Here is a 22091-nt window from a genome sequence, read left to right as displayed (position 1 = left end):
ATACATTAATTTAGAGGCAATCTGCAATCTGTTCGACAGTTTTTGACAACTGGCTTGCCAGACCTGACTGCTTTAAATATCAGACTAAAGCCTCGGTGGCCTGCAGGGTCCTCTGCTACTTCTCTGGGACTGTTTCTGAAAGCTCATCTGGGTTCAAGGCATGCCGGAGGACCGTGTTGTACAGGTGGTCTTGACAGCCCAGGCGCTGGTATGGGCGAAGAGCGGCAACATAATTAGCGCCCTGATCGTTACCCACAACAAAATTCATCACTGACGCATCAAATCCAAGGACTGAGTAATTGCTGCTGCAACTGTTTTTCGAATATTGTTTGCTGTTGTTGGCGTCGCTTGGTACGCTTGTTGTGTGAGTACCCTGCTCTTCATTGTCATATTGTGGTTGTGACATAGTGACAGGTGATGTGACATGTATTACTCTTACGGTGATCATCATTGTCATTCCCACATTTATCAACGCCATGACCCCCTTGATTTCTTCAACCCGTCACCTCTCTTAGCATTCAGTTCTTTGCCTTCGAGAGATTGTGGTGGGGTCAGGGAGTAAACTTGTTGCTGACAGATGTCCATGGGCTTGTCTACATTTATTAGCTCTTGCAAAATACTTCACTTTTAACTGGTGTCGTTCCTTGTTTTGTTTTTAAAACATGCTGTTGTTAAGCCTGTACTTAAAAAGCCCAGCTTGGATCCATTACAACCTAAGACCTACAGGCCAATGTCCAAACTTCCATTCATGTCAAAATTCTACAAGAAGTTGTAGCAGAGAACTCTTTTTCTTAGAGAATCACAAGCTGTTTGACAAATTCCAGTCTAGTTTCCGTAAAAAGCATTCCACAGAAACTGCATTACTTAAAGTTTCTGGTGACATTCTGATGTCAGCTGACTCTAAGGAATACACCGTTGTGGTTCTCTTGGGCCTTTGATCTGCTTTGGATACTGTTGATCAAAATATTATGATAAATAGACTCTGGTTGGGTTGATCTGGTTGGGATGTCTGGAACAGTTTTAAAATGGTTTTCATCCTACCTTTCTGGTAGAAATTTTAGTGTTTATGTAAATTAGATCATGTCTGAAACTGCAGGGTTGTCGTGGTGGGTACCTCAGGGTTCTGTCTTGGGACCTATCCTGTTCCTTTTTGTATATATTTCCAGCACAGGTAATTATTCAATACAGTGACATATCTTACCATCTGTATGCAGATGATATTCAACTGTACTGCTCATTTAAGGAAACAGAGATCCAAACACTGATTATCGCCCCTGTAAGTAGAATCCCTCAGATTAAACAGCATATTGTTGATTTAGGCTAGTCTGTCCAGCTGAGCCTCAGGAGCGTAGGTGTTTTGATTCTGCGATGTCCTTAGAGTACCACTCTAAACAATTGGTCAGAAACTGTTTCTTCCAGCTAAGGATATATCCAAATTAAGAACACTGCTGTCAAAGGGCGAGTTGGAGATGATCATCCATGCTTTTATTTCCTCTCGTTTAGATTACTGCGAGGTGCTTTACTGTCTGTAGGCTGTTCAGAACTCTGTCATTGCAAGCCTAACATATGACATCACTTACTGTTTTTAGCATTTTCGCAAATATTTGTTAGCTTCTAATTGGTACATTTTTTGTGGGATCAAAATACCCTCTACAAACTTATCGGCTTGAACCAGAGATGGTCTGTGCCTAGTTTGGTGCCAATCGGAGTTGCCACTTCGGAGGAATGAATTAAAATGGGTTTTTAAGTTTTCGAGATTTAGTAAAATGAAAATGTCATTGCAGAAGTGTCTTATACCATACGATTCGGCATTATCCCCCAAACATGCAGAAATAAGGTTTATGACTGTGCGATGCAGTGGTGCGTAGTTATGAGGCAAAATATGCCTTGGGTCCAAATCCCACTGAAATGAATGGGATTTCCCCAGGGTATTTGAGCTTTGATTATAGCGCCACCTATAAGCTGAATTGCACCAAAGTTTTCGGGTGTCATCAAGGCCCATGGAGAACAATTGACCAAAATTTGGTATCCATCGGACATGTAGTTATGGAGATACAAAATGCATGTAAATGAATTTTTTTTAAACTTTTAATATGCAATAACAGCTGGATGAATATGAACATATTTGGGTCAACTTTGGTGCCTGGAGTAAGGAGACCATGCTGAACAATTCGGCAACAACTTTCATGTCAATGTGAATAGTGTTTATAATTTTTCGGGTTAAATACGCCACCTAGGGGCTAGTTAAACCAAATTTTGCAAAGCCCCTCAGGGGGGGGATGTCACATGAGTGCTTCAAGTTTGGTGTTGATCGGCCACCTAAGATATTGCATCACTTTTTTTTGCAAACATTTGGTAGATGCCGATCGGAATTTCACTTTCGGAGGAGTAAATCAAAAAATTTTTCAGTTATTGCGATGGAGTGGGGGGAAGTGCAGGAAATGGGCGTGGCCTATACCAGGAGATTCAACCAGATCCCCTGAACGCGTGGATATAAAGTTTTTGATATAAGCTTTCGTGAGCGGGAGTTTCAAACCCAAATGTGAAAAAACTGGTTATAGCACCCCTTAGGAAGTGTGCAAATTTTTGCGCCTGCGGTCGCTGCAGTGACCTGGACTTATCCTATGAGTTTTGCGTCTATAGCTCTTACCGTCTAGGCCGCGGAAGAATAATAAAAATCCGAGCTAAAACAATAGGGTTTCCAGCCCACTTGGACTTGGACCCGTAATTAACGATCCCTATGCCTACTCTTGTGCATTTCCTGCAATGCTTTTAAAATAATTCCAGCTGTCTTTTCACACTTTCTACAGGAATTCTTTACATCAAATGTGAAAAACGAACTGTAGCCTTTACAAAATTTGCTTGAGTACTCAAGTGTGAACAGTCAGGCTTACATGGTAATAACACACTGATCATTTATTTAGTATGCAGTACATAGTGAGTGTGTATGACTGAGTATTTCATAGACAGCACATACGTGCTATGTGGTACAGTAGGTTAGTATGTAATTTCAAAGATGTGCTCTAATGTCATTTATGGTTTTAGATAGCTCGCTGCACCATGACATCTCACTTACTGTTTCTCTCTGTTGATATAGAGAAGGAGAGGAAGAGAGGGACTCAAATGTCATCACTGTCAGCACTGTGACAAATCCTTCACAAAATCTGGAAATTTGAAGATTCATCAGAGAGTTCACACTGGAGAGAAACCGTACAGCTGTGACCAGTGTGGAAAAGCTTTCACTACATCAGGTGACCTAAAAATCCACCAACGTGTTCACACTGGAGAGAAACCGTACAGCTGTAACCAGTGTGGGAAAACGTTCACTCAATCAGGTGACCTAAAAAAGCACCAACGTGTTCACACTGGAGAGAAACCATACTGCTGTGAACAGTGTGGAAAAACCTTTGCTCGGTCAGGTACCCTAAAAATCCACCAACGAGTTCACACCGGCGAGAAACTGTACAGCTGTGACCAGTGTGGGAAAACGTTCATTACTGCAGGTCAACTAAAAATTCACCAACGTGTTCACACTGGAGAAAAACCATACCGGTGTGAACAGTGTGGAAAAACCTTTGCTCGATCAGGTACCCTAAAAATCCACCAACGTGTTCACACTGGAGAGAAACCGCACTGGTGTGAACAGTGTGGGAAAACCTTCACTCGATCAGGTACCCTAGAAAAGCACCAACGTGTTCACACTGGAGAGAAACCGTACTGCTGTGAACAGTGTGGGAAAGCTTTCACTACACCAGGTTACCTAAAAATCCACCAACGTGTTCACACGGGAGAGAAACCGTACTGGTGTGACCAGTGTGGAAAAACTTTCACTCAGTCAAATAACCTAAAACTCCACCAACGTGTTCACACTGGAGAGAAACTGCACAGCTGTGAACAGTGTGGGAAAACTTTCAGGACATCATGGGAAGTACTAATCCACCAACGTGTTCACACTGGAGAGACGCCGTACTGGTGTGAACAGTGTGGGAAAACTTTCAAGACATCAGGTGCCCTAAAAACCCACCAACGTGTTCACACTGGAGAAAAACCGTATTGGTGTGAACAGTGTGGGAAAACTTTTGCTCAATCAGGTGCCCTAAAAAAGCACCAACGTGTTCACACTGGAGAGAAACCGTACAGGTGTGAACAGTGTGGGAAAACTTTCACTATGTCAGGTAACCTAAAAAAGCACCAACGTGTTCACACTGGAGAGAAACCGTACTGCTGTGAACAGTGTGGGAAAACTTTCACTACACCAAGTTACCTAAAAATCCACCACCGTGTTCACACGGGAGAGAAACCGTACTGGTGTGACCAGTGTGGAAAAGCTTTCACTCAATCAAATAACCTAAAACTCCACCAACGTGTTCACACTGGAGAGAAACTGCACAGCTGTGAACAGTGTGGGAAAACTTTCAGGACATCAGGTAACCTAAAAACCCACCAACGTCTTCACATTGGAGAAAAACCGTACGGTTGTGGCATGTGTGGCAAATTTTACACACACAGTAAAATCCTTAAAAGACACAAATGCATTGACAAAGCATCATTGTGACATTTTTCCCAGAGCCGAGCTAGCTGTTTCCTCCTGCCCTGAATACCACCACCTGTTATCATGTGATTGTGCTAGACTAACGTCATGTGATGACAGCTGAGGAAGTTTGATTTGGAAAGAGCTGGAAAGCGTCAGTCCAGAGGTTTTATCAGCCAATAGCAAAATGAAACTGCAGTACCCAGTAGAGGGCAGTCACTGCATTTCAGAATCATCTTTACGGTCCGCCCGGAAAAGTGTAAATCCCAGTAGGTGAAGTGCACTATCCGCGATGTGCTCGGTGAACCAGGACTCTGTAAAACAGAAGGCGGCAGATCTGCAGAAGTCCGAGTTAGTTCTGTTGAGGAGAAGCAGTTGATCCATTTTGTTGGACAGAATGAACCTCCACCTCCACTCCTGCCTCCTCCTCATGCCCTGATAGCTGTGTCGATAGCTTCTCTACGATCTGAGGGACAGACACCAGTAACTTTATATTCTGTGTTGTATGTTATTACATACTGGCCTTCTGTAATCTAACACTATGTAGCCACGAGATCACGCCACCCTCCCTCACCCCTCTGCTGGAGGGAGGGTCCTGGAAGAAGTAGGTCAGACTCAGTAATGGGATTGTAGCAAGAAACTTGTGTCTGATAAGTTGTTTCTCCATGTAACCACACTGCAACCTAGTGGCTACAGTTAATGGGATTCTTGTCATCACTGCATTTCTGTTATTTAGGTGAGATTAGTTTGAGTTAGTATATGTAGGATCAAACTAACCGTTGAATCTGCTACCGTTTTATTAATAGTGTTGAGTTTATGCTTCTGATAGTTCAGTAGTTAGGAAGTTTATGGTTAATGTTGTTTTAAATCTGAGTTAGCTTAAAAGTGGTTCAGAGTCAGGCTACCTGTTTCTACTGATTCAGTCTGTTTCCATGATTCTCACTACAATTTTACTATGATTTCATAAACTATTTGAATATTAATATTTTTCTAGAACTACTTGCCAAGAGTTTTCTCTATGAATTGCTTGGTAAAGAAAATGTAGTGACTCTGGCTGGAGGATCTGACTGTCCAGCCATGTGAGGGACGCAGGGATATTTCTGGTCCTGTTGATTTAGCAGAGTCTGTCCTGGTCTGAAGTCAGAGGATCATGAGGTCATCATCCACACCTTGTACCTGTCGGCCCGAAGGGTTAAGATTTCTCATAATTGTTGTGACTCTGTTCATCATGCTAACTTTGCTCCACCTCCACTATACACATTTTGAAAAACGAGGACTCATTAAAACATTGATGAGAACATGAGCCTCCTACAACTTTCTAGATGAACAGATTCAGACTCAGAGACAACAAGTTAGCATGACCAAGAGAGTCCCAGAGGCCACATTTATGTCCTCACTAGTCAAAGTGCCACGTTGCCTCTTTCCACACCTGGTACTCTCTGACTCCCCAGAGGTCTGTGTTCTGTCCTGATAACAAGATGAAGAACAGGACTGACAGCAGTTAAAGACTCCTTTGTGTCTTTGGATTCAGCTGGTTCCAAAAAAAAAAGGAGAAGCTGAACATTTATGCTTCTGATAGTTAAGTAGTGATGGTTCACGTTGTTTTAAATCTGAGTTAGCTTTAAATAACATGTCTGAGATGGATGCTTGATGTAAACCCTGTTATTTTGTTGTAATCACTATTAATTTGCCCATAGTGAAGCGAAGTGTGTGACTGTGGTGACATATCACATTATATAGTTCCATAAATGTAGAAGAAACCACAAAGACAGATTATTAGTTATGAGGCGTACAACAGTTTGAACATGAAAACCTTTCCTCCTCCTCCAGTAAGAGCCCTTTCTGACGGGGGTCCGGCCTCTTTCTCCTTTGTTTCTTCACCTCTTCTGTTTGTCTGCATTATTATTTCATTGTCTTCCCACGAGAAACATGGCTTTGTCTGACTCAACACATCGGCCACCACCACGTTCCAGTGAGCGCTCACCTCGCTGGGAGGCCGTGAACGTAGGTCTGAGGAAAGCTGAATTAGTGAACTAGCGTTCATTCCACTTTTTTAATACAGCCAAACTGAATAATCATTCCTCAAACACTTTAAATGCATTTATTTGAATCTGGTTTCATGTCATGTAACTCATTAGCTCATTAAAACCTAATTTATTGGCTTTATTCCCTTGTTAATCACATTTAGCTGTAGATAAATGTTTCCTTTTGTCTGTGAATATTTCTTCAAAGCAGAAACTAAGGATCAAAGTATTGGGAATTCACAGATCAGTTAATAAGACTGATTTCTTTAATTTCTCCTTTGATTGAAGGTGGTGCCCCAGAAGATGTTACAAGTGCAGATATTGAATTTAAAGTAGGGATCCTGCTACATACATCTATATTCATTCATTCTCTCTGTTTTTATTTTCTGTTTCTGAATGTGGTTTGGAATCTGTCTTCTCTGTTCAGACTGAAAATAAAGCCAAATCTAGTCACTGTGTAAAGGCCTGGGACATTTCATCACTTTAATACTCACAGTCTGTAGGTATAGGAGATGACTCATTTAGTTTTTAGCCAGTGTGTGTAGAAAGAGGGAGTGCACCACATTATAGTTTATACCATCCTTAAGGCTTCCTGTGTGATATTCTGAGTATTGGGTAAATGATGGAAAGTAAGTGCCTGCTGCTTCTTTGTTATGTTTAGACATGGGATGCTGATCCAGGATGCAGACTGAGGTCCTCTAGTAGGGTGTTGCAAACTATTCAATGGGCAAGATCAGGGTCAGAGTCTTTTCCTTAAGACACATTTCTACAAAAAGATTTCACTGAGAGGTTTTCTTTATTTGCATATTGACTTTTTTAGTTTTTACACATTGATTTTTGTCGGCGCGGTGGTGCAGCTTCAATGCTGTACAGTTTTATTGCCAATAATATTCATTAGCTGTTTGTCTCGCAGATATAAACAACACATTCTGTCCATGTAGCAAGTACAATCCAATTACATATTTTAGAACTGACCAGGGAACACGTCACTTCTCTCTCTGTGATTTAATGAGCGCATTGTTTGGTGCAGTACAGGTATTATATGGTTGAACTTGCTTTGCAGTTTTTTGAGTGAAAGTAGATGGAGCTGATGTACCCCTTTTGTACCAGCAGGTGGCAGTATGAGTGTATTTAACTGGTTTGTTTCTTTGTTAAAGGGGCATTATGTAGTTTCCAGCGGCCACTAGCGGTGCGGTTTTAAGACTGCAACCAGGCGTGTGCTCGTACACGTGCTTGCTTGAACTCATGATTGAGCATAATCCGAAACGCAACCACTTTCATACAGAAATCTGGCAATAAACGCAGGAACACCAGCATGCAGGCTGTGGCTTTTTTATTCAGACATGTTCAGGCTCTGCTCCCGGCTGAGAGGCAGATTAACACCTGCGCCGTACGTCACTTCATTCAGCGACGCGAGACACCGGCATATCGGCACAATCCTCCCGGAAAAAAGGCAGGGAGACAGCTTCACATAATATACTGGGAACTCAGGTAAACCCCCACTGCAACGTTATATTAATAGTTTTATCAGGTTGAACTAATCAATGCTCGTTACATGATCACGGTACATTTACTGCATTTAGCCGACATGCTACATCGTTTCCTTGTTCAATAGTGAATGAGTGATTTAATTTTATTATGACCTGTTAGAGTACCTTCTGTCTACTGAATCTATTGAAGTGATAAACTTTAACTGTTTAACGGCTCTCATCTCTGGTCCTCATACTTTATGCTCTATACGTTATCCAGCTCCCACAAAGGCAAGTTTCCATATGTAGGAAGAAAGACTTCTGTTAGGAACTGAACTGGATCATTTCATCCACGCAGATGTTCTGCTCTGGTTTTTATGTTGACCTGAAGACGAAACAGCTCTGGAGAAAATCAGACACATGTTGTATTAGGGTCATTATCACTATAAAGTGCCTTTGAGACTTCATAATTCCCAAAAGACAAAGCTGAGATTTTCCATTTGACTCTACATACATTTTATGAAGTAGATCTTAGTTTGTTAGAAATGCATGTTGGTCAAGCTCCAGCACTTTTTATAAATTAATTGCAAGCTTACAAAGTATGAACAAAGCATAAAATATGTCCACCCTGTCATCTGTCATATTTGCACTTTCTTTCCTAAATAAACTCTAAACAACAAACGTATGTGGTCAAACCATCAAACAGTAATATTTGGTCTTCATTTGTTCATAAAGAAATAATCCAAGATTTTATACAATTTGAAAATAATTTGTTTATTTTCATAAAAGGTGGACATGCCACTAACCTTTTTATTATTATTAATTAATAATGGTTTTTGACTTGGGGAGGAAACTAGTGACTACTGAATGATTTGTTTTTTAAAAAGTTATTGTTTTCATTTCATTTTGGGGATGCAATCAGTTCTCTTTGTCGCCGTCTTTGCTCTTCCAAATAACCTAGTTATTGTTCTTTTACATTTTCACAACTGTATGTTTTTAAATAGGTAATTAAATATGTTTACAAGTGCAACATCCTTCCATCTGCAAAACACAGAGCTTCACAATGCTATAAGCAATATATTGAATAATGATAAAAGAAAGATATTTGGTATTAAACATGATATGATGATTGAAAATCAGGATATCTCATTGATATTGAAGATTAATAAACAGAATTGATATTTCGATTGTAAAATACATAATATGGTTAAAGTAAGGAGAATTAGGGTAAAGGTTAGATAACTGCAAAAGGGTCAGCAAGGGAAAATGAAATGGCCAAACAAGGACATCTCTGGCCCAACTGAATTTACAGATGAACAAGCTGTGTGACAGTAGTCACGTAGACAAGAAAAGGGTGGTGGCTGATTTCACAAAGAAACTCAGCTACAGAGTAGGATATATAAAGAGGAGTCAGAGAGAGATCGGGGTTATTCCTCGGCAGACCTCTGAGGCATCGGACTCGGAGCAAGACCATCACCGCACCGGACCAAGAGCCCAAGAGAAGAGACGGGGATTTGAACAGCAAACTAGAGAACACTTCAGAGATTTCTTCAGGGGACTTCAAGAGATCGAGCCACAGACGGTAACCACAACATCCAAACCAACTGAAGAATCATTGGACTCCATGCACGTGCAGAGGGGGGTGCTACGGGGGCTTGAGCACCTGCCCTTTTGCCCTTTGATGCCCAAAGTGCCCTTTTGTCAATGACAAATTTAATTAATTAATTAATTAATTTTTAAATTTGTAAAGGTCCTTTTGTGATTTTTTTATTAGTAAAAATAATTTCATAGTAAATAAAATGACCCACATTATGACCTTTCACCTGATGACCTCATCCGTGACGAGCCCTCCCGTTCACACACCGTTAGTGATTCAGCAGCTCTGCCTGCAGGACTCCTGCGATCCCGCCGGTCAGACGGGTTCACCTCAACGTGCATGTTGTGGGTTGTTGGATGTATTTTACAAGAAAGACGCAAAGAGAGCAGCACAGTAGTTGCATATTGCTGCGTGTCGCCAGTAGAAGTAACTTTAGCTGCCGACTAACACTGCGCCCAAAATAACGTTGCTTCTACACACAGATAAACAAAAGTTGCTCTGTTCACTTCATTCTTGCTGTTTGAGGGAGAAAAGTTTCACGGGCGTCGTGAGGTCTGGTATTTTTTATATAATTTGACTAAAAACCTTTCACTTCAACTAGGATTATTACAGTAACTTAATAAAAAACGTAGTGTGCCTTAAAATAATTATAACAACTTTGGTAAAACAGGTTTATTACTTATTCCTCTGAATTATAGCCTACTTATCAGCCCGTTTTCAAACGATCACTTAAATCAGAACAGTATTTGAATAGATAGCAAACCTATTATATGAACTAAATAACTGGAAATACATGTAATAATGTCAGTGTCAATATAAAATAAATAATATTCCTGACATCAAAGAAGAAATGGCCCTATTAGATTTCAGAAAAAGGTATGAAATGTTATAAAATGCTGCTCTGTCATGGTTATTATGGGCCAACAGAAAGAACACACACACATATTTTTAGATTTATGATTAGACATATAGTCAATCAAAATACAATCCATATATCTCCGATTAACAATGAAATATATAAAATCATTATCACAATATTGCACACACACACACACACCTGTCTATAGATCTGTCTCACTCTTACACCTGCCTCGGCTAACTTAGTCCTTTCTCCCAGTACTGTTTCCTTCCCAGATTATTTCCCACACTTTTTTGAACCTGGAATCTTGTTTCCTCTCCCTGCAGCTCTCGGTGTGCAGCCGTCTCTGAGAGCGTCTCCCTCTTATTTTCTCATAGCAGTCAGCCTTGGCAGCGGCTGCAGCTACAGCAGGTCAGTCATAGTGAGCCGGTCCCAAATACTGTCAGCAATCTTTACATCTTGTCATGGTCACATCAGCTAATATATCTCCTATGTTTGTTATAATATCTCTAGTCACAGATCACCTCCAGTAGTATCAGCAGCAACCAGAGCAGCAGCAGCAACATCCCCAGCAACCCCTCAACAGCAACTGTTCCCTGTAAGTTATGTCAGTCATTTGTTGATGTATCGATACAAAAGCATCTGTATACACATATAATCAAGGATTACCTAACAATATATGTATATATATATTTCTGTATCGATATTTTGAGAACAGCCCCATTTAAATCCTTGTTCCATTTGCCCCTTTTATACTGCATTTAAAGTACAAGTAGTAGACACTGAACTTATTTCTTCACTAAGGTAGTAATTCATTAGGTAAAGTGTGTATAGGTTGCTCTAGCCAACAAAATTAACTTATCCTTGGGGCCTATTTTCCTGGCCACTAAACACAATCCTAGCAACTATACCAAGTGCACTGATCAATGAGAGTAAGCAGGGTAGGCGTTCGGAAGAAGACAGTGAGAAGCCAGGCGAATCTCTTCGACACCAGCTTAAACAGTCCTCAGTTATACCTACTAGGGTAATACCCAGAGGATCGGACCCTTTACGACGGAGAGCTGGTCCAGTACCTCCTGAACAGGGGTGACTCGGGATCTAACAAACACAATATGATGAAAATTAAGGAATAGAAGTGTAGAAATGTTATGTACTTCCAGCAGTTGTTTAAACCTCCATTGAACAAAGACTACTGGCGATGATGTCACTCAATACACCGGCCTGTTTCTTAAAGAGGCAGTTACCCCACAATGACAGCAATTTCAGGGACACTTACAAAATGTTTAATATTATCATGTAAATTAAACAAATTATTCAAATGGCTTGTATGAACAAACCTGCTAAGGACCATTATTACAAATAAAAACTATTTTAATTTTGTGTAATTAAACTACTTATTACACTCATTGAAGTTAGCAGAGCAGCATGTGGGCCATGCAAAAACCAAAGAAAATGGTATAAAATGAAGGAAACACATTCTGATGTGTGTAAATGTTTGGTCATTTATAATAAAACCTTAAATTATTTTACAATAAGTTCATTCATTCTGAGGACACCAAAGGCACTTTATAGTGATATTGACCCATTAACAACACTTTTAATTCATTAAAACGGTCGATGGAAAGGTTTAAATAGTGAACATGAAGTAGTCGCTTCTTTCATTTTAATTTTGTTTTTTTCTGTTTTTAAACTCGTTTCCACGGTGATGCCGTTTGAAAAGAAAACAACGAGCAGCGCATGCGCACTGTCAGCTCAGCGCACGGAGAGACAAGATGGCGGCAGTAACGTCGACGAGCTCCGGACAGAAAGTTTCTGCTAACTGCGAGCCGGACCCGGACCCGGACCCGGACAGCCGGGAAGTCAGCACCCGGGTGAGTACACGGACTTCTGTACCGGATCGGACCCGGTGTTTTTCCCGAGCTCTGCGGCAGCTAAAGCGGGAACTAGCATAGCAGACTGACTCCGTCCACTTGCGCAGAAGTAGCGTAACGTTACTTCTTTGAGACGCACCGATAAATAATCTGTATTTAACAGCACGTCAACAACATAGGAAACACTTCAGTGTGAGTTGACGCCTTTACCCACGTTTTCCGCCAGTGTTGTGTGTTGCTGTAAAACGTGGTGCCCCTTTGCTTGGTGACTGGCACCATAGCAGGAGGCGCATGACGCATCAGCAGCTTTAACGTTACCTGGTCCGAGCTTGTAAAATATCCACTGTGATTTCTAACGTCATTTCAAGTTTTGAAGTCTGTGCGAGTGAACACAAGAACAATGTTCTCTGATGGTCACTTGTTTTAAGCTATAAGAAAGGTAATGCCCTGGCGGTGGCAAGCAGCTTTGGTTTGATTACATTAATGTTTTGAGATTGAAGAAATATATAAAATACAGTCGTATGCGAAAGTTTAGGCATCCCAGATAATTTCCATGATTTTCAATTATAAATAATCGGGTTTTGGGATCAGCAATTTCATATGGAGCTTTCAAATAACTGAAAAATACAGTAATATGTCAGTAGTGAATTTAGGTTTATTGGATGAACAGAAAATGTGCAATATGCATCAAAAAGAAATTAGACAGGTGCATAAATTTGGGCACCCATGTCATTTTGTTGATTTCAACACCTGTAACTACCTAGCACTGATTAATTGGAACACATAATTGGTTTAGTGAGCTAATTAAGCCCTTAAATTTGTAGACACTTACATCCAATCATGAGTAAAGGTTTTTACGATGGCCATTTGCAAGTTGTTGTTCTCTTTGACTCTCCTCTGAAGAGTGGCAACATGGGAGCCTCAAAACACCTCTCAAATGACATTTTGGTTTAGGGGAACGCTACAAAAAGCTATGGCAGAGATTTAAGCTGTCAGCGTCCACTGTGAGGAACGTAGTGAGGAAATAGAAGACCACAGGCACAGTTCTAGTTAAGGCCAGAAGTGGCAGGCCAAGTAAAATATCAGAGAGGCGAAGGATGGTGAACGGTCAAAAACAGCCCAAGGCCTACAACATCATCTTGCTGTAGATGGTGTCACTGTGCATCGTTCAACAATTCAGCGCACCATGGATAAGCTGTACGGGAGGGTGATGCGGAAGAAGCCTTTTCTGCACACGCCACAAACGGGCTCGCTTGAGGTCTGCAAACACACATTTGGACATGCCAGCTCATCATTTTGGAAGAAGGTGCTGTGAACCGATGAAACAAAGATGGAGTTATTCGTTCACAATAAGGGGCGTTATGCATGACGGCAAAAGAACACCGCGTTCCAAGACAAACACTTGCTACCCACAGTATAATTTGGTGGAGGTTCCATCATGCTTTGGGGCTGTGTGGCCAGTGCCGGTACTGGGAGTCTTGTTAACGTTGTGGGTTACATGGATTCCACTCAATATTGGCAGATACTTGAGAATAATTTAGAGGAATTAGTCACAAAGTTGAAATTACGCCGGGGGTTGATATTTCAACAAGACAACAACCCGAAACACTGCTCAAAATCTACTCTGGCATTTATGCAGAGGAACAAGTACAATGTTCCCCAGACCTGAATATCAATGAAAATCGGTGGGGTGATTTGAAGTGGGCTGTCCATGCTTGGCAAATATCAAACCTAACTGAACTGGAGATGTTTTGCAAGGAGGAATGGTCCAAAATACCTTCATCCAGAATCCAGAAACTCATTAAGGGCTAGAGGAAGGGTCTAGTGGCTGTTATTTCTGCTAAAGGACGCTCAACTAAATATTGAGTTGATATTTCTATTGGGGTGCCCAAATTTATGCACCTGTCTACTTTCATTTTTGATGCATATTGTAAATTTTTGGTTCATCTAATACACCTCATTTCACTACTGAAATATTACTGTGTCTTTCAGTTATTTGATAGCTCAAAATGAAACTCCTGATCCAGATACCCGATTTATTTCTAAATGAAAATCATGGAAATTGTCAGGGGTGTCTAAACTTTTGTGTATGACTGTATTTTATTGCTACTGTGTAAAAGGAACTGCTGGGGAAAAAGCACCTTATTTGTTTGCAAACCACATGTTGTTGCATGTTGTGTATATAGCAGTACATTTAAATTAAGTGTGCAATACACTACTTATTATTCATTCACTATTGCGCACAATGCGCTTAATTGCAAGAAAATCATGTGATTAATCGTGATTAAAAATGTTAATCGTTGCCCAGCACTAATAATTTTACTTTATAATATGTTCAGTAACAGTGTTTCCCACAGAATGAACTGTGGCGAGGTTTGGGTGTATGCGATATTGACTAGAACGGAGCTATGTACAGCGTGCTAACCTCGCAACCCAGCTGTTTTGTAAGGTTAACATAGCCATCCTTATTAGCTAGGCTCCTTACATGCGTGGTAATAATTTATTTAAGGTGGGTCTCCAACATTGACAAGCGTGTTGGATTTGTGCAGCAGTGTTCGTGATACTAACCATTCACTACACAAACTTGGCCGCTGTGTTTTCGGGAGAGCGAGAGAACCATGTTTGACTCCAACCTCAAGTTTGACAAAAACAGTCTGTCGCCAAGCGGGGACAACAAAGAATCTACTTGATGCGGAAGCTAAATTTATTTAATGTTACCCAGAGTATCTAATGTAATTTTTTATTATTCGTTTATTGAAAGTCTTTTAAAATTTTCTTTTATCTGCTGGTTTTATGGATGGTCTGAAGGACAAGAATAGCCTCAGCAGCATTGTTAAAATCTGCTCCAAGATCATTGGAGTTCAGCTGACAGACCTGCGCTCCCACTTGAAAAGAAGGCTGGACAGGTCATGAGTCATTCCGACCACGTTCTTAGTCAAGAATTCTGTTTAATGCCCTGATAACGGTGCTACCTGACCTTTTTTATTGGTATACCATTGTTGGCCATGTCCCCCAGACCTTCATTGTAGGTATATATTAGTTAAATAAAACCTAAAAGTTAAAGGTCACTGTTATAGACAGTAGCTCACTGTATCATAGACGGCATGTTTTAGAGACAGATGGTTGAGAAATGGTTTCTCGTAGCTTTTGTTAGAATTAAAGAGTGCTGGTAAAGAGAGAAACTAGATGTAAATATGCTACATTAAAAGTAGTTATAATAGCAAATTATGTGTAAGGTAAAATGTACATGCTTATTCTCTCTCGCTGAAAAAGTTGCACCTTCTGGCAACAAATTTATTGATTTTATATTATATACTTTTTAAGAAAATAACATCACAGAGTATACTCTAGACCTGCTCTTTTATGAAAAGTGCTGTGTGATAACTGTTGTTGTGATTTGGTGCTATATAAATAAAATTTAATTGAATTGCCATTGTCTATTGGTGATTGCTGATGGGACATTGTGACGTTGAGCCCCAAAACACACCATACCACCCTATTCTACTGAATAGCCAATGTCAATTCGAGGGCTGAAGAAGTTTTACTCTTCAGTGAAAGTTGTGCTTTTATGGTCAGAACATGACAGCCACTTGATGCCAAACAGCAGCTTGGTAAACAGTGGATCACTTCACAAATCTGAGGTAGAAAATTAAAAACAGCAAATATTCACGAGATAAATCAAGTAAAAAAAAATTTGTCCCTTTACCTCGACAAAATATCTATCTAATATCAAATATATATATTGAACATTGGATATATGTTTGAGCAGGTTTATGCACAACACTGAATGCTCACACTGTCTAGGCGCTTGTCTGCACGGTCAGACTCGGATTTGATTTGCAGAAGACTGCGACTGGTACATATTTCCGGGAAAGTAGTTGTTGCATATGGATAGACATTGCATTTGCATCCATGTGGTCATGGTGTCCCTTAACATCTACAGAGGTAGTTTTGCTGATCGGATCAGAATCTGTCCTCAATGCGTCTCGGGTGCATTTACACCTGTACTTTCATGTGGTCTAGTGCTACCCGATCACAATCTGATCACCCAAAATGCCTTTCAGTGCCAGGTGTAAACCACCTTTATGTTCCCCGATTAGAAATATATATATATAATTTATATTCACCTGTGGTGAAAATAAAACAGGCAAATATGGCATTGCCTCGTTCATTAAAAGAGATAACACGAATCTCTTTTATATCAAATACGTTGTTTCAAAATTTTGGGGTCTTAAATTTACATTTGATGTCTTAAAAGGTCTTAGAAAGGTTTCAATTTAACTTTAAAAATGGTGCACGAACCCTGGTCTGACTAGGTACTAGGTGAGCATTATGACACGTACTTTCTTGTGACCTCACCAGAAAGCGGAAGAAAAGGCTGGACTACAAATGAGCTGTTTTCAGACAGTTCTGAGCGGTGTTTTCTGTGGGAGATGGGATGGAATTTGGGCCAGGATAACGTCAGAGAGCGGCGCCCCAGAACCGGAGTCGAGCGAGTGGTCAAAGAAAACTGCACTCAGCATCCTCCAAGTAAACACGGCTTGAACAGGATTGAACACAGAGACCAACAGTAAATTAAAAAAAAAAAAACTTTAATGCCCACCAGTTTTTTTGTGTGTGTTTTTTCTTTTTTTAAAGTATCGTTTCAGGCGATGTCCGATGTCCATTTTATGAAATATCATGTGGTGCAACCATCAACAAACGACCACTTCGGGACTTTTATGTTGAAATCCATTAGAAGACAGGAAGTTGAATAATATACCAATTTGATAAGGACCCATTGAAACATCAAGTTTTGTTTACATTCTCTGCCTTCAAATTTTGACTAAATTAGAAAATATCGTGGTGCGACCGCTGAAAAGTGGTTTCCATGATGGGCAATTTAGTTTTTGTCCTTTTATATTCAATTTGACTTTTACATATAAAGTGCTTTTATTGTAGTATGATATGGAATAGATTTTTCTGCAATTTGACACACTTTTTCTTACATTTTAGAAACAACGGATTATTTTTAGTCTTTGTACAATATCATGAGAAAAATGGCCAAAAATATTTAGAACTTGTAATTTTACTTAACTATTTCACAAACTATGCAAGTAAAGAAAAACTGCTTGCCATGGACAGCATGTTAATTTTGACCCCGCAGCAAGAGCGGAGCAAGAATTGTTGCGTCTTAAAGAAAATTTTAAATGAAAACTATATGAAGCAACATGTTGCTCTTGTGCGTGTTTCCATTTCTTAGGAGGAAATGCATTTTTTTGTGAACATGTTGGCGTAGCAGCCCATCTTCACTTGATTTATTATATTTTAACGACCTCTATTGGCTGTGTCAAACCCAGGACTTTTACAAAGGACAACCGTGTTCGATTTCCCTGATCGATGATCACAGACACGTGACTGTCAGGTCAAATTAAACAACATGTAAACATAAATCAAGTAAATTTAGAGTTATTTTGAGTTTGAAGCCAACTTTAATCCTAACAAAATGTAGCAAAGCATTTTTTTCAATGGAAATGGTGGAGCCTTGAACATCCTGTTGCGTACGGCCAGCCACTGGACTTCACTGTCTTTTAAATGTGGCTGCTGATTGGGTAACACCTCTGACATATTGTCAAGTTCTATGTTTGTTCAAAACAAAAATGTAAATGTGTACTGCACAACATAAATGTTTGTAATGAGAGTTCCATCAAAAAAATGTTTATGAAATGTTTGTTCATGAAAATTCCTTTAAATGTTACTGATATCTGGTTTAAATATATTTTTGGTTTAGAAGTTTTTGTTCCACTCATCATGTGGTGCGACCAATAATAACAATTACTGTATTAAATTAAAAATAAAATATTGCATTCCTGTGACTAAAATATTAATTACTTATTCAATATGTTTAAGTGAATGGTATTTTTAAACATTTTAATCAGTTTTGCGCAATTTACATCGAAAATTAACGATCCAAGAGGTTAAATAGCTGAGTTTCCTTACCTCTCAGTCAGAACTGAATAAGTCCCTTGGATGAGGGACGAAACGTCTTCTAGTTTCTTCTACCAAGTCCAGTTGCCCTTGACCTCAACCTTCATTGGATAATTATGACCTGGATGACTGAGAACCTTCACAGATAACGTCACAGTAGTTTGGAGCTAACTTAACCCTCACCGTATTACACCGTGACGGCACAGCCGCTCGCTCTGCTGCAGCTGTGTGTGTGTATGTAGGAGCTGACAGACTGCAGCCTGATGATTTTCTTTTCTTGCGTTTCAAATTAAATCAGATTTGACGCTCGAGACAAAACGTTACATCATTGGACCCACAAGTCTCGATAGCAGTATCGATAAGCTCGAACCCTATTGATTTTTGGGTTTGAGAAACTTTGGAACCGGGTCTCGATCCCCATCCCTACTTGCGGGGATCTTTCAGTTCAGTTTATTGATAGGCTATTTTATTAACTTTCTAATTTTCCGTTGTTTACTTTCAACCAAAAAATACCTTTAAATGCATTTCCTACAACTTATTTGGTCACTAAACTATTTCACTCCTCTCTCATTCACATATAAAAAAACTCCCAAGCTGTAGTCTTACTTGTCCATAACAGTAAGAATAATAATAGCCTACCAATCAACCACTATATGGCTACAACAGGTCAGTTCAGTTGGTATCAATTTAATTGGTATCAGTATCACTTTAAGGGTTCTGGTTTTGGTACTGGTATTGTAAAATTTTGAGTGAGTGTACAGCTCGTATAACAATGTAAATTTGCTGTCCCCTTAAAATAGATCGCACGACGATTGTCTAAACCCCTGGCAACAACAATGAGTACACCCCTATGTGAAAATATCCAAATTGGTACCAAAGTGTCTATTTTTATGAGGCCTCTATTATTTGCCAGCACTGCCTTAATTTCTTGGAGCTTCACAGATTGCCACTGGAGTCCTTTTCCACTCCTCCTGTTGTACAAGCTGTACACTCACTACTTTACATTGCACCATGACATCTCAATCACTCTTTCTCTCTGTCTGTTATAGGAACGGAGAGGAAGAGATGGACTCAAACGTCACTGCTGTCAGCACTGTGAAAAATCCTTCACAACATCGAAGAATTTAAAAATGCATCAGCGTGTTCACACTAGAGAGAAACCATACAGTTGTGAACAGTGTGGAAAAGCTTTCACTACATCAAATGAACTTAAAATTCACCAACGTGTTCACACAGGAGAGAGACTGCATAGCTGTGGCCAGTGTGGGAAAGCTTTCGCTCTATCAGGTGACCTACAAAAGCACCGTCGCATCCACACTGGAGAGAAACCATACTGGTGTGAACAGTGTGGGAAAACTTTCATTTCATCAACTAAACTACAAAGTCACTGTCGTGTTCACACTGGGGAGAAACCATACAGCTGTGGCCAATGTGGGAAAGCGTTCACTCAGTCTAGTAGTCTAAAATGTCACCAACGTATTCACACTGGAGAGACACCATACAGTTGTGACCAATGTGAGAAAGCTTTCACTTCATCAGGTAGTCTAAAATACCACCAACGTGTTCACACAGGAGAGAGACCGCATAGCTGTGGCCAGTGTGGGAAAACTTTCGCTAGATCAAGTGGGTTAAAAACCCATCTACTTGTTCACACTAGAGAGAGACCATACAGCTGTGACCAGTGTGGGAAAGCTTTTCCCCATTTGGGTACTCTAAAAAAACACCAACGTGTTCACACTGGAGTGAAACCATACTGGTGTGAACAGTGTGGGAAAACTTTCACTGGATCGAGTGCACTAAAAATGCATCAGCGTGTTCACACTAGAGAGAAATCGTACAGTTGTGACCAGTGTGGAAAAGCTTTCACTACATCATATGAACTTAAAATTCACCGTCGTGTTCACACTGGAGAGAAACCATACTGGTGTGAACAGTGTGGGAAAACTTTCACTGGATCGAGTGCACTAAAAATGCATCAGCGTGTTCACACTAGAGAGAAATCGTACAGCTGTGACCTGTGTGGGAAAGCATTCGCTCTATCGGGTGACCTACAAAAGCACCGTCGTATCCACACTGGAGAGAAACCATACTGGTGTGAACAGTGTGGGAAAACTTTCATTTCATCAGCTAAACTACAAAGTCACTGTCGTGTTCACACTGGGGAGAAACCGTACAGCTGTGGCCAATGTGGGAAAGCTTTCACTCAGTCAGGTAGTCTAAAATGCCACCAACGTATTCACACTGGAGAGACACCGTACAGCTGTGACCAATGTGAGAAAGCTTTCACTTCATCAGGTAGTCTAAAATACCACCAACGTATTCACACTGGAGAGAAACCGTACAGCTGTGACCAATGTGAGAAAGCTTTCACTACATCAAGTAGTCTAAAATACCACCAACATGTTCACACTGGAGGGAAACCACACAGCTGTGACCAGTGTGGGAAAGGTTTCATTATATCAGGTGAACTAAACATTCACCGTCGTGTTCACACTGGAGAGAGACCATACTGGTGTGAACAGTGTGGAAAAACATTTATTCACAGTAAATCCCTTAATTTCCATCAACGCAGTCACACTGCATTGTTATGAATAGTTTTCAAAGCCAAGCTAGCTGGTTCCTCCTGCCTCCTCCTAATGCCCTGATAGCTGTGGTGTGTTATATTCTGAGCTTTTCTACAAACTGAGAGATAGACAATAGTGACTTTAAATTCTGAGCAGCATGTATGTTACTGTGGTTACAACTACATACTGGCCTTCTGTAATCTAACACTATGTAGCCATGAGTTCACACCACCCAGAAGTGGTCCAGAGTCGGGCTGTTTTTTTTCTACTGATACTGTCTGTTTCAATGATTTTCACTTCACTTCAAATTAACTTTTACTATGATTTCATAAACTATTGTCAAAGAATAATTTTTATTCACCTAGTAGTCTAGCTGTAAATCCACTTATCTACTTTCATACCTGTTTAAAAAGTACTCCTAACTAAAGGTTTAGTCGCTATTCCTCTAGAACTGCAAGGAAGATTAGTAGTGTTGAATTTATGCTTCTGATAGTTCAGTAGTTAAGAGGCTTATGTTGGTGCATCATTTTAATACTCACGTTCTGTAGGTGTAGGAGGTGATGTTTGTAGCTCGCTAGAGTTTTTCACCTGTGTGTAGAAAGAATGAATGCTCAAGTTCATCATGCACCACATAGTTTAGATACACTTACCTGTGATGATTAACATCCTCATGTTTTCTGTGTGACATTCTGAGCATTGAGTCAGTGATGGAAAATAAGTGTCTGCTGCTCCGTTATGTTTCTTCTAAGTTTAACCAGACAATTGTATGTACCCAGTGTGATGAGAGAGATTTCTAATATTGTTCCCATGCTCATGCTGTAACTGACTGAAGGAAGAGTGAAGTTAGTTACTGTGATTCTTTGCTTGTATTAAAGTAGTTCTGTTTCTGCTGTTGATGTCAAGATGCCAGTGCCTACTGATGATTTGTTATTCCAGACTGATGACTAAATGTTGAACTGTAACAATAGATACTGCTGGAACCTATCAAATAATCTTTGTAATAGTGTTGCCAGAACTTCACATAAAAAAATACTGTTACATTGTATAACACATTACCGTCTGCTCATTTGGCAAATTTAAGTTTCTTAGTTGGTAACTGTTTACTTTGAAGTCGTTTGCTTTCATAATAACTGTACAATAAAACCTATTTACAGTAACACACACACGTGTGTATATATATATACATATATACACATATATATATATATA

General features: G+C 40.0%; 2 protein-coding genes across 2 annotated transcripts; both read left to right on the top strand.

The window, feature by feature from the left end:
* The first annotated feature begins 160 nt into the window (after positions 1 to 160).
* LOC119891057 (zinc finger protein 271-like) lies at positions 161 to 7673 on the top strand. Its single transcript, XM_038702390.1, has 2 exons — positions 161 to 208; positions 3098 to 7673. Exons 1-2 carry the CDS (start codon positions 161 to 163, stop codon positions 4553 to 4555), a joined length of 1506 nt encoding a protein of 501 aa, XP_038558318.1. The 3' UTR covers positions 4556 to 7673.
* Positions 7674 to 12224: 4551 nt separating this feature from the next.
* On the top strand, positions 12225 to 21227 carry LOC119891058 (zinc finger protein 420-like). Its single transcript, XM_038702391.1, has 2 exons — positions 12225 to 12351; positions 19368 to 21227. The coding sequence occupies exons 1-2, from the start codon at positions 12253 to 12255 to the stop codon at positions 20907 to 20909; spliced, it is 1641 nt and encodes a 546-aa protein (XP_038558319.1). The 5' UTR covers positions 12225 to 12252; the 3' UTR covers positions 20910 to 21227.
* The last annotated feature ends 864 nt before the right edge of the window (positions 21228 to 22091 follow it).

Source organism: Micropterus salmoides, unplaced genomic scaffold, assembly GCF_014851395.1.
Source record: "Micropterus salmoides isolate LMB-PRFRI ecotype aquatic unplaced genomic scaffold, ASM1485139v1 Ms_hic_scaffold_681, whole genome shotgun sequence".
NCBI lineage: Eukaryota > Metazoa > Chordata > Actinopteri > Centrarchiformes > Centrarchidae > Micropterus > Micropterus salmoides.
Note: the sequence above shows the minus strand (reverse complement) of the source record. Positions and strands in the feature narration are given on the sequence as shown.